General features: G+C 37.7%; 1 protein-coding gene across 5 annotated transcripts in view; it reads right to left on the bottom strand.

Annotated features, from left to right (window-relative positions):
• The window catches only part of CYFIP1 (cytoplasmic FMR1 interacting protein 1), a 178,005-nt gene that overhangs the window by 78,625 nt on the left and 86,316 nt on the right, over positions 1 to 13,064 (bottom strand). For 4 of the 5 annotated variants that reach the window (XM_027859446.1, XM_027859445.1, XM_027859447.1 and 1 more), the window contains 6 exons: positions 12,392 to 12,539; positions 10,681 to 10,834; positions 8,909 to 9,065; positions 7,170 to 7,266; positions 2,305 to 2,381; positions 2,085 to 2,193 (listed from right to left, as the gene is read on the bottom strand). In XM_027859446.1, coding sequence (XP_027715247.1) covers positions 2,085 to 2,193; positions 2,305 to 2,381; positions 7,170 to 7,266; positions 8,909 to 9,065; positions 10,681 to 10,834; positions 12,392 to 12,539 — 742 coding nt within the window. Of the gene's footprint in view, positions 1 to 2,084; positions 2,194 to 2,304; positions 2,382 to 7,169; positions 7,267 to 8,908; positions 9,066 to 10,680; positions 10,835 to 11,178; positions 11,327 to 12,391; positions 12,540 to 13,064 lie in introns of all 5 variants that reach the window. The other variant, XM_027859444.1, reaches the window with a different exon arrangement.

The raw sequence follows: 13,064 nt of genomic DNA, 5'->3' as shown, positions 1-13,064 counted from the left end.
CTGTTTTCTGAGCTAGTTCTGGCGGGTCTGTAAGTTTTCAGTTCTTCAAGGTGGTATGATCTAAGAAGAGTATATTTCTACTGTTCTGGTCTGTGCTCTGGTCTGTGAGTGACCATAAGCATTCTTTTCTGCCCTGGAACTGTGACTAGAGTCCCTGCTTCCCTGTGGCTGCAAGCTCTGGTATGCTAGTGCTCCTTGTCCTTAAGCTATGACCTGGAACCGAAATGGGAAGACAGTTCTGCCTCCAGGTCCGGCAAAGGGACCCCTGTAATCTCCTTCTGACCATTTGTCAGACTTCCTTACTGTCTTGAGACCTCTGGAAGCCATTACTGATTCAATTGCTCCCAAGGCCAGCAGCTGGTTTGCTGGGGTATGGCCTGTTTTGGTCTGGGTTCCTGTCTCACCCAAGTGTGACAGACCTTTCCTGCCAACCTTCTAAGGTGTCTTGACTGGAAAATTCTTTCATCTTGTCCTTTTATGGATTCTGCCACTCCAGAATTCATTTTGAGGTGTTATTTAAAGTTGTTTGAAGAGGAATTTGGGTGAGCTCAGCTAAGTCCCTGACTAAATGATTTTCCCAAGGCTACACAGCTAACTATACAGTGGTATAAAGCTGGATTAGAGCCCAAGTGTCTTAAGCAGTATTCCAGGTATCTTTCCACAACACTAAGCCCCTATTCAGTTTGACATGATATAATTGGACCTCAATTATAGGTGGCTATGTACTACTCATCAGCCATATCATCAGATAATTATTGTAATATAATGAAATTACCAATTTTATGGCAACTTTGAATAATCAAGAGTGGGGGAGAAGAAAACAGGAGTAATTTATATTTGTGATTAAAATACTATACTTGTATTATTATAATAACTCACATTTAGAGTACACTTCAAGACTGATAAAGTACTTCAGTCACAACAACCCTTATCCATAAGGTTGTCAGTGTTTTATCTTATCCTGTCTTCCTTCTTTCCTTGCTTTCCAGATGGGGAGGTCAAGGCTCAGACAAGCAAAGTAACTTGCCCACAGCCCCACAGCTTCCAAATGACAAATCCAGGATTCAAACCAGATCCCTAGACTCCAACTCCAGCAATCATCCCATTATGCCACACTACCTCTTTTTAATGGTTTTCCCTGACTTTCCCCAAGCTATTTATTTATTTATTTTTAATAGGCACTGAACACTAAATAACTGACAGAGAAATTCATCAAATGGGTATATGTGTTTGTGGGGAGGTGAAATCAAAATGTCAACTTCATAGACTTAGAAGCTATGAATAAGCCACAGGAAAAAATAAAACAACAGTCACTCACACATGTCAACATGTTAACTATGAATCTTCTCCCAGGGAAATCCCCCAGCAAAGGGCTCTTTTCTTCTCCCCACAATCACTCACATGCATGAAGGGCTTTCAACGACTTCCTCCAGGTGACTCATGGAGAAGGGAAACCAACAGCCTTGAGCACCTGCTTCTCATGGAAATCTGCCAAACTCTTGGGGGATGGGGGGTACAAAGCAATCCCTGATCATGAGGGCACTGATGCTAACCACTAGCAGAGCCACGTCAATGGAATACCAAAGTATTCCACAGGGCAACAAGGTGTTCACACGTCTTCCCAAGAGTCAGAAATGATCTCCCTGCCTAAAATTCATAGTTCCTTCCCCCACCCCCTATATTATTGGCAAGAAAGCCAGTTCAAGGCCAGATATGAATGTTTATATGTTTCACTGTATGTTCACAGTTGAACAGATCCTTTTTGCAATGTAAGTACTATTCATGCAGGCAGAGACACCACCACACAAATCCCTGCAAAATCCATTTTTACATCCATTACCAGCTACTAAAAACCAACTGATGCTTTTATATTATAGCATTTAAAAAAAAAAAACAGTTGTGCAGCTAGGTGGTGCAGTGGATAGAGCACCGGCCCTGAAGTCAGGAGAACCTGAGTTCAAATCCGGCCTCAGACCAAACACTTAACACTTTCTAGCTGTGTGACCCTGAGCAAGTCACTTAACCCCAATTGCCCAAAAAAACCAAAAACAAAACAAAACAAAACAAAAAAACAGTTCATTTACTTGCACGTGTCTCTGCTTAAGTAGTGTCTCATAGCGGTTTGATGGTGGCAAGTGAATTGTTGCTCCTTGATTCTTGCATTCTGACCGTAACCGTTTATCGAGAAGCAAACTAGGAGGGAAAGGGAAAGGGGAAAAAGTCTGTCACCCAATGAACTTCAAATTCTAGTAAAAATGCGAAATATTTTCTTGGGTCAATGCCATAAACCTAATTAGTACTTACCTTCCTGCCATAACCTTGTAATACGCAAATATCTGGTCTGCTAATTTGTAGACAAATTGGTCAAAACACAAATTCACCTTAAAAAAAAAAAAGGAACACGCACTAAGTTTTAAAAGTATTGGTAAATCAACAACAATCACATAAAAAAAAAAATCAAAAGTTCAAATTCCCACTTCAAATTGTCATTAAGGAGGCATTTAGAGGCATCTCGACAAATAATAACAATTGATGTCCATGTAGCCCTTTCAACTTGGCAAATTATAACATGTTATTTCAGTGGGTCAACCCTGAAAGGTAAGTACTATAAGGTATTTTTTGCCCCATTGTACAGATGAAGGAAAAGAGATCCAAAGGTGTTAAGTCATGTGCTTGGGATCAGAGAGTTAATAAATGTCAGAGGTGGGATGAGAAACAAAGTTCTTTCTGACTCCAGGGTCCAGCACTCTATCCATTATACCATGCTTCCCCTTAAAAAGAAGAGTCATCACCACTATCACTTAGAATCATGAAACTGTGAAGATGGAAGGGACTTCAAGGATTACCTAAATGTAACCTTTTTATTATAACAAAGGAGAAACCCAGTTCTTGAGAGCTGAAATCATTTACCCACAGCTACAAAGTGAGTTAATGGAAGTGCCAGACCTGGGATTAGAACCCAGGTCTTACAGGCTCCTAGTTTGGTACTTTCCTTAACTATGGCACGTTGCCCCCTGCCCCCCTCAACCCAGTTCCAGGTTTGAGAGAGACCTAAACAGAAGACATACTACATCCAGGAACTTGCTCCTCATACTTCCCCCCAAAAGATTCTACGGCCCAAAGTTGTAGAGTATGAAAGTTAGAAGGGGTCTTAGAAAATGCTATGATGAACAAAGAACTAGAAACAAAGTCACCCGTCAATTAGAGAACAACTATACAAATGGTGGTAGTACGTGAAATGCAATGGAATATTATTGTACTATTAAGAAATGATGAATTTGTTGAATACAGAGATGAAGAGAAAGACTTAGATGCAGTGATGCAAAGGAGAGTAACAGAGAAAACAATATACACCATGACTCTAACAATGCAACTGGAAAGAATGCCAACCAAAAAAGAAGTAAATCCTGACTGCTGCAAAATTATAATAATGAAGTTTGACTCCAAAAGAAGATACATAATGTTGCATCTTTTATTTCTCTTTGGTAGAAATACAGGATCATGGGTACAGAATACTGCATATAACATCAGAGTTTTGTGATACATTGTTCAGTTTTGTTGAAATTTTTTTTCTCTTTCTTCCTTTCTTCATGCTTTATTATGAGGGATAGTTTTCAAAGAAGGGTTAGGTGGAGGAATGTTGTGGGAAGTACAGAAGATGTAAAAACAAAAGCTATCCAATAAACTTTTATTTTTAAGAATGCTGGGATGATCCAGCTGCTCTTATGATCTACTGTAGAATCCTGGAAAATTATTTCTACTCCCTGATAAGTTTTTGTGAGATTGATAAAGAAATGATTGGAGAATAACTCTTAAGTCATTCAATGACCAAATATCAGAAATAGCAAATTATAATTGCACTAACAATTATAAAAATAGTTGTTGTTGTTGCTGTTGTTTGTCCTTTGTTCTCGAAAAGGACTATGACATCAGGGAGGTGATGCCATGATATACAAGTGAACTGGATTTAAGTGAGGCAGGGCTGTGCAAAGTCACCAGTCTCATTTTCTTCTCTGGCGCCATCTAGGTCCACTGGTGAGACAGAGATCAGGAGGACTGGAGATGGCCCTCAATGCAGTGAGAGGGGTTGGCCTTTTTAAGATAAGATCTTTAATAGGTCTAGTGATTAAGGCTAGGTAAGAAATGAGACAGAGAAAGGCCTCTTTACCTAGTCAAAAAAAAAATGGGAAAAAAAATCAATCTAGAAGGGGAAGACCCTCAGGGTTTCTGGCCAAAGCAGTAAAAACAGTACTCAATAGCTGTATCTTTTCCCCCTTCTTGCTATATTGTCCATTGAACTCATTATAATTTTCATCTGCTTTGCATTTATTGATGTCTTTGGTCTTTGTATCACATTGATTTTTGTGTATGTATGTATGTATGTATGTATGTATGTATATGTATCCACCCCCCACCAAATGGACCTACCCATGAACAAAAATTTTAAAGAAAAGAGGTTCAGTCAAATCAATTAAGGTATCAATCACATCTGAGAGCAGATGAGAAATTTCATACCAAGAGTCACTCAACTCTTAAAAAAACACAGGAACTGCATTTTCTCAACTCCTCTGTGGGGCCAAGATGTTCATTATAATTCTGCAGCATTCCATTTTTTTTTTGGTGTTCCTTTCTTTCACTTTGGATAGTTGTTATATACCTCCTGCCATGGCCCCTTTGCTTGCTTCGCTCTGTATCAGTTCATCTAAATTTTCATGTTTCCTTGAATTCTACATATTCATCGTTTCTTATTGCCTATTTATATTTGGTACATTTCATGTACCAAAATTTGTTAGGTCTTCCCCAATTGATGGACATATAGTCTGTTTCCTTTTCTTTGCTACTACAAAAGTGCAGCAATTAACAACAACATACTACACCTTTCCATCTTTGACCTCTTTGAGATATGGGTCTAACAGTGGTATCTCTGGGTCAAAGGGCTGTACTATGAGAAGCCACGTCACTAAAAGTGGTGCTACATAATCATAATAAAGAATTCAAATTTTGATCTTATTTCTATCAGTGATAAATTAAAACCTCCAGCCTTTATATATGCATTTATATATAATAAGGAATCCTATTATTTAATAGTTATGAAAAGAACTCAAAAGATAAACATGAGGATGATTTTTAATCAAACTCAGAGAATCAAGGGAAATTAAACAGAACATTCTGTTTAAACAATTCACTATGATTAAATAGTTATGGAAATAATAGTTAAAGGCAGTCCTCAAAGTACACATTAAAGAACAACTGAAGAAAGAACTATGGATCGCTGGCCAATATACTGACTTCAAATGCCTGGAGAGTGCAAGCTATGTGATACCATCATGTTACATATGTTCAGTACTTTCAATTTTTGGTGGTACTGTCAGATCTATTATCTCATGTTATTCCCAAACAACAATGTACTATATCTAGTGTAGGTAGAGGCAAGATGGTAGAACGCAAAAAGCACTGGACATGGAATCGAAAGAGCTGGTTTCAGTTTCAAATTCAAATTTCAAAATTCTGGTTCTGTCGGTGACTTTGGGCAAGTCATTCAACGTCCCTGGGCCTCCGTTTCATTATTTGTAAAATGAAGATAACATTCACCCTACTTATCTCACAAGTCAAATCAGATCACATATGTCACATTCTTCACAACCTTAAAGGACTATCTATTTAAGGGTTAGCTGTTATATTGGTATGATAGTTATTTAGACTCATTAGTTTTCAACAAGGAAAAGAATCTTCAAGATATCACTCTATATCTGGTTCAGACTATGGTAAGTCAGTATTAATTTTTGGGAAGAAGCACTATTAATTAATTATTGTGGCTTAATGGAAAAAAGGTAGCATTAAATTTACAGTGTTCCACAGAAGAAAGTATCGAAGTGGGATTATTAAATGATCAAATCTAATTTGTAAGCGCTAAATATATTTAAGGTTTTTTTGGTTTTGTCTGGATCTATGATTTCATCGCCTTAGGGAACTCCTTGTAAGCAAACTGCCTCAATCAATTCAGATCAGCAACGAGAGAGTTGCCTAGATAGATGTGTCAAAGGCCACAGCTCCTGAGTGCTGTGTGTGAAATGATTTTTAGACTTCTATTTTATTCCAATCATGGTTATTCAGTAGTAATTATCTTAGTTATACTTGCTTATCAACATATGCTTGTCTATTAATATACATTTAGCTAGTCTAATCAATTAATATTAGTACATACTTTACAAATACTATGGGATAATTAGATAACGTTAAATAGATTCTTTCTTATATTATGCCCCAAAACTTTAAACTACAAGATTATAAATTCACCTGTTATGAAGTTCACTTGCTTAATCATAGGAAGCTAACTAGAGGATCTCCACCCTTTCTTTCCACTGAGTAGGAGACCAAGCCCAGAGTGGTGAAGATGACTTAATGATATGGAAAGTCTCCCAGCGATTTTTGATTTTCCCTCCACCCTAATTGTCCCTTTGTTGGGGAAATGGGCCTATGGAACTTGGCCAACAGGCCTATAAGCCCTTAACCAATGTGGGACCCTGTCATTGCATTGCCTGAGAAACCTATGGCTCTCTATTGCCCAACATGGGGTCAGTGGATGGCATTAGCTCTGCCCATATTTGAACATCCTCTATTAGTCACTGACAATAAACATGAACCGAAAATTCTCCTGGAAGGTCAAGATGTAAGTCCATTAACCAATGAGACTCTGTACTTTACTTTTCATCTTCTGTATCATCTGACTACCAAGCACTATAATACTAAGGCCCTGGAGGCAAGAGGTCCCATTCATTAAAGTGGGCCATGTCCCTTTAATAAATAGTTATTGGGGGGCAGCAAGGTGGCGCAGTGGATAGAGCACCGGCCCTGGATTCAGGAGGACCTGAGTTCAAATCCGGCCTCAGATACACAACAGCTACTAACTATGTGACCCTGGGCAAGGCACTTAACCCCACTGCCTAACCAAAATAAATAAATAAATAAATAAATAAATAAGTTATAGGCTGGGAGCTCTGCCTTAGTGGCTTTTCTTGCAAATTGGATATTTTTGCATCCCACAGTAGCCCAAACCAGATTAAAATATAACTGAAAAATATTTAAGCCAATGACTTCCTTGCACATAGTATAAACTTTCATCAATTGTTGTTGAATTAAAATCTATTTGAATAAACAGAACAACTTACCTCTGCCTCAATTTCATCATAGAGAAACTGCTTTTTGAATTTGGTCAAAGCATAATGAGCACTATCATTATACAGGTCCAAGGAATAAAGAACATACCTGGAAAAAGGAAAAATAAGTTTTTAAAGTATTTTCCCCAATTTTGTCTGATGCTTTCAACCTAGACAACATTCAGCTTTTACATAAAAACCTTACAACAAAATGATTCTTAATTCACACAATGTAATAATTCTTATGAACTCAAAACTAGTAAGACAGTTGCCTCATTCTTTTTCTATTTCTTCATTCAATTTCTAAATTAAGAAGGAAAAGAAATGAATCCTTCAAATATGGAATGTCTTTACATCCCCATATTCCAACACACCTGTAGGAAGGCAGGGATATAGAGTGCTTGATGATTGACTGTAAAAAATTAGACTCCAACTTGGATGGTTTATTTAGGTTTTATTATAGGTAATGGCCTTCTGGATCCATTCAACAGTATGAAAGCTTTGGAAATGGAATGGCCACCTGAATGATATCAAAGGCACAACTAGGTGACTCAATAGAGCACTGAATGTGGATTTAGAAAGACCTGCGTTCAAAGTTACTAGTTGTGTGACCTTGGGCAAGTCACTTAACCTTGGCTGGCCAGTTTCCTCATCTGTAAAATGGAAATAATAAAATAGTACCTCCCTCCCAGGATTATTGTGAGAATCAAAGGAGATAATATTTTTAAAGCACTTTAAAAACGTTAAAGCATTACATGAATGCCAGCTATGGTGACAATGCCCATATATTCCTTTCTTGCCCCATTTGGTAAAAATATCCCCAGAAGAGTATAATGACAAGAAAGGCATATGGTCAATATCTGAAGTAGAAATAAACACAAAGAATAAATAGAATGGCATTTTAATAAGTCAGAGAAAATTGAGTTAAGATTGTGAGAACCACTAAGGGCATATACTCTCAAATATATATGCTGCCTCTATTTTTTTTAAAAGACTTTACAAAGGGATATATAGTTCAAAACTATAACAAGACCAGATATATCAACCTTCCCCCCAACAACACCTGGGGAGCATATATTCCCCTTTACCAATTCAGTCTCTGGTAGGGTGAGCCTGCTTCCCCTCCCATTCCTTTGTTTTCCAGTTTACACAACAAAAGTTAGTGAATCTCAAATATATTTTGATAATTTCAACTCCTGGGGAAAAAAGTCATTTCTTCAAATGACTTAATTTGGTGGTTTTAAACAAAATTGGCTCATGAGTGATTTCCATCGTCAAAAAACAGATAAATAGTGGGTTTGAACAGATATGTCAAACATGTTGCCCACAATACCTCTGAGGGTGGCCTGAACCAGATTAAAATGTAATTGGGAAATAATGAATTAAAAATATATATATAATAGAACACAGATAATGTTAATGCATGGTATTTTAGGTTGATATGTGGCCTGAAGGGATCACTACAGATGGTTTAGTGGTTCTGTTTCTATTTGAGTTTGATACCACTGGGTTAGACTGTAACCTTATTGAAAGTAAAGATTGTTTCATTCTTTGTAATTATATCCTTGGTACCTAACACAATGCCAGGCATATAGAAGGTGCTTAATAAATGTTGATTGACTGATTGATATGTCATATTCCTCTGTATTCTTTCTTTGTAAAATAAGTCACCATCAAATACAGGTCAGATGACAAAGAATCCAAGTATCCCCATATCAGCCCACTAAGGGAAGAAGATGAGAGAAGCTTACTCCATCATGGACGCCTCCTTGGTCTCAAGGATGTGATCTGTTAGGATCCACGGCATGGACATCTCAATAGGGAACTGGATCCTCCTGCCCATGGTCAATTCCAAGAAAAACTCTCTGAACCATAACTGGGAAAGGTCGCAGCACTGCTGAAGGGTTTCTTCAGGGATTTAAAATCACACTGCATCAGTCTCTTACATAACCAGAAGCAACCAGAAAAAGCAAGCCAAAATTGTGGCTGCCATTTGTATAAAATGACAATGCAAGGGACATTAAAAACCTCCCAGAGCTAAGTACTAATGGGACTCCCTGCACAGGAAAGAAAGAGCAAAACCTCCCAAGTTCTCATCCCCAGGAAAACAAAAATTATATACATATTGCATGTCCATATAAACATACATTTATAAAAGCACCCAATAAGCTAAGCTTCCCTTTAATGAAAAAAAAAAGAAAGATTACAAAAAAATCAACACGTGGAAAAAATCCAATTTAGTCTAAAGCTAAGAGGCTGGGTAGAGGGCTTTAGGATACGCTGATATAAAGCACTGTAGTTGCTGGAAACATCAAGTGGGCAGTAATTACTACTGAACTGCCCACCACTGCAGCTCAAATGACTTTTACCAATTCACATGACCAAAGGTTTAGGGTTGGAAGAGACCAGAAAGGTCATCCAATTTTACAGAGGAGGAAAGTGAAGTCAAGAGAAGTTAAATGATTTGCACGTGGTCACATAACTAATAAATGTTAAGCTGGGTTCAGAAGTTGGGTTCTCTGACTGCATACACATTGCTCTTTCCACTGCACAATTCCCACCCCAACACTGACATGTCTCTTGGCTAAAAGGACATTTTTTAAAAAATGAGAGATGAAACAAGGGTTTGGGCAGAAATCCCTTTTCTTCTCGTTAGGAGAAAATTTCTTTAAGGATTACCAGTAGGACGTGGAGGCACACTTATCACACAACACAGCTGGGCAGTAATAAAGACAGTTGAAAGCTTTGTAACAGGATATTTAAAATTTAAAAAAAAAAAAAGTTAATGCCTACACGATTCTGCCTTCTAAAACATGTATTGCTGAAGACAAGCATGAGAGCCAGGACAAATACAGCACTTTAAAAACCAAGTGCTAGGCAACAAAATCAACATGACAGACAGCACAATGTGGTGGTGACAAAGACTAGATACATCTGATGGCAGTGGGCAAAATCTACTGGATAGCATGTTTCCGATTACAATTCAAACAAGAACTAAGGGGTATTCCTGACGAAGAAAAAAAATGAACAAACACACAACTTAGTTTGCCTGAGCATGGAAGTGAGTTACCATCTTCCAAATATCAAGTCTAGACATTAAACACTTGTCAATGCTACAAATGGGTATGAGGTTAAGAAATGCTGAAACCCATATTATGTGGTGTTCCTTGCAATCACACTCTGGTCTAAAATTATACATATTTAACAGACCATTACACGCCCTGGCACTCACTTTTACTAAAGTGACAAAACAATAAGAATTACTATATAGTTGTTGCCAAGAGTGCCATAGCCAGGGAAGAACTATCTTTAAAAAACAACAACCACAAGAACAACAACAAAACAGCACAAACACTGGGTTATCTAATGTGACCATGGTGCAAAGGTTACAACACTTCACTGTCCTAGGTGAGCAGAAAACAGACTAGAGCAAAGTTAATTCTTAAGCAATCGGAAACATTCTGGATGGTGTTAGCGTTGTTAGGACATGCTTGGCTGAACACTGATCATCTGGATCTCTTACCACTGAAATTTATCAAATGAGTGTAGAAGAATGACTCTCGATGAAATTTTTCTATGTCCAATATGGTGGGCCCCTCAAGGCTACTTCTCAAAGTTTTCTTGGAACCACTTTTGTCTGCAATGAGGGACTCTAGCATGGTTCTCACCATGTAAAGCTGTATCGTTCAAGGAAACATTTGTCAAGGGAGGGGGAAAAATACACATGGAACATTAGTTGAGCAAAACTGAGAAAACCAAAGAAAGTGACTGCTCGGCTACAAATTGACGATCCCTGGGGCTATCAGGAAATGGTTCCCCTTCCAGGAAGGCGAAAAACAAGCATCAACATGGCCATCCCATGTCATGATTGGAGTTACTAAACCAGTGAGCCAAATACCAAGGGGAGAAAGGATCGGCTTTCTCGTTTGGACAGTACACCTACTTCTTCATCTAGACAGACAACTTGTAGCGGAACAGTTCACCTTATCGCCATAAACTTTTAAAAAAAGTAATGTCTTACCACCAAAGGTTAAAAGAGGTGGATAGATGTAGGACTGCCTCAGAAACTTGTTTACCACATGCAAAAGCTTTTCCATTCCCAAAGACCTGAGCTGCTTCAACAGCTCAGCAGAGCTCAAGGACTCTGCCATAGTGCGCACCATGTAGAGCTAAAAACCAACAGACAGGGAAAGGCGAGGGAGAGAATCCGTTAATAAAACACACGTGGGTCAATTAGGAAATGGAAACAGACAAGAGGAGAAAACAGATTAGTCTGTTAGGTGTGGAAAGCAAGGCAGTCAACATGCAAGTGTAAACTTAGCCACTCGAAAGCGGACAAGTTTCTTCCATTTGGGTAAGCCAAATTTAAGCTATCAAATGCCTCTTTTTTTTAAACTTCATAGACACTTTAATATTTCAGATAGTCAGCCATTTGTTTTGCCAACATGTTTCAAAAAGATTTTTCAATATCACTGAAGATATTACAAACGACACCTAACAGAAGAGATCAGTCGGAAGTGTTTAGCCCCAGAAAAGGAAAAATAAGACAAGAACAATTGATTAAATCAGTTTGTGAAAGGCAATGATCACAGAAAGCTGCTGAAGTTTAAGGCTCAAACATACCAAAGAAAGGAGAACATTGGTGGTGGTTTAATAATAATGAAACACTAAAGCCACAAAAACTTACAATTTCCACTTTCATTCTTTACAGAGATTAACATTTTGCAGATTTCCATACATAAACCATGACCACATATTTTGAACAACAACAACAAAACTACATAAAAGCACAATCTAGGAACTATTTATAATCACACATATACATAGCTCTTCACCCAAGTTTTCAGGAAGGGAGGCGATTAAGTAGGTAAATGAGCTTCTGTATGCAAATAAAGAAATTTGGAAACCTTAAGTATTTTTTTTAAAATAAATTTGTTTGCTGTGTGACTTCCAAATTTGGATTTTTTTTTTAAAAGCATTTGGTATGGAATGGGAAATAACATTGGGAAAAGTCATGTAGGTGGGTACATCATTACATAACCAAAATGACAGACTTTCATTTTTATTCAGGGGTTGAAGGGGAAAGGACCAGAGAAGAGGAATTTAACATTTTGATTTTCCTTTCAATGCCCTATTCATAACATGCTTCCACCTTTAGAATTACCAGCATAAAAAATATCCCCAGCTTTACTCCAGGAGACGTGCATTGGCACAGGGTGAAGAAAGAGGAATACCTGGGTACTGGACGGTCCCACTGCCCGTCTTGGAACTTTAATGTCAAAGCCGGTCTTTGGGTCCTTCTCTCCTCTTAGAGCAGGATCATTGAATGGCTCATGTCCTGCCTCCCAATCACACACTGTTTTCCTAATAGCCTGTAGAACACTGAGCAAACCCACAAAATATTTGATCACCAAAATATGACAAAGCCAAAACTTTACATATAATCACTAAAGCGTTATATTTATTTAAAGAACGTGAGCTCATTACAAAACTTTATACAGTACAAAACAACTTACACAGTTCATTCTCAACTCTTATTTTAAAAGATAAGGAAAAGAGATGAATGTAGTGTGAAGGCCTCATTCTAACATTAAGGCTCTTTCCTATATGGCTTTACAATAAATAAATGAATGAATGAATGAACGTGTGTGTGTGTCTGTGTCTGTGTCTACATGTGTGGGTACATACACATAAATATTTTAGAAAGGAATAATTACATCTCCACCCAAAGGTTTACCTCTTAAGTAGAATTTGAAGATACTACTTAATATTCATTCAATACTAATTTTTAATATATATCCAGTCTTAATTGATAAAAACTGATTGTATGATTGTAGGCAGGTTATTTAACCTCCCAGGGTTCTGGGTAACTTTTATAATACTCTAAGTTTCAGAGAAAGGGCCAAA

Source organism: Vombatus ursinus, unplaced genomic scaffold (genome assembly GCF_900497805.2).
Source record: "Vombatus ursinus unplaced genomic scaffold, bare-nosed wombat genome assembly UNPS02014168.1, whole genome shotgun sequence".
Lineage (NCBI taxonomy): Eukaryota > Metazoa > Chordata > Mammalia > Diprotodontia > Vombatidae > Vombatus > Vombatus ursinus.
This window is presented reverse-complemented; position numbering and strand designations above follow the sequence as displayed.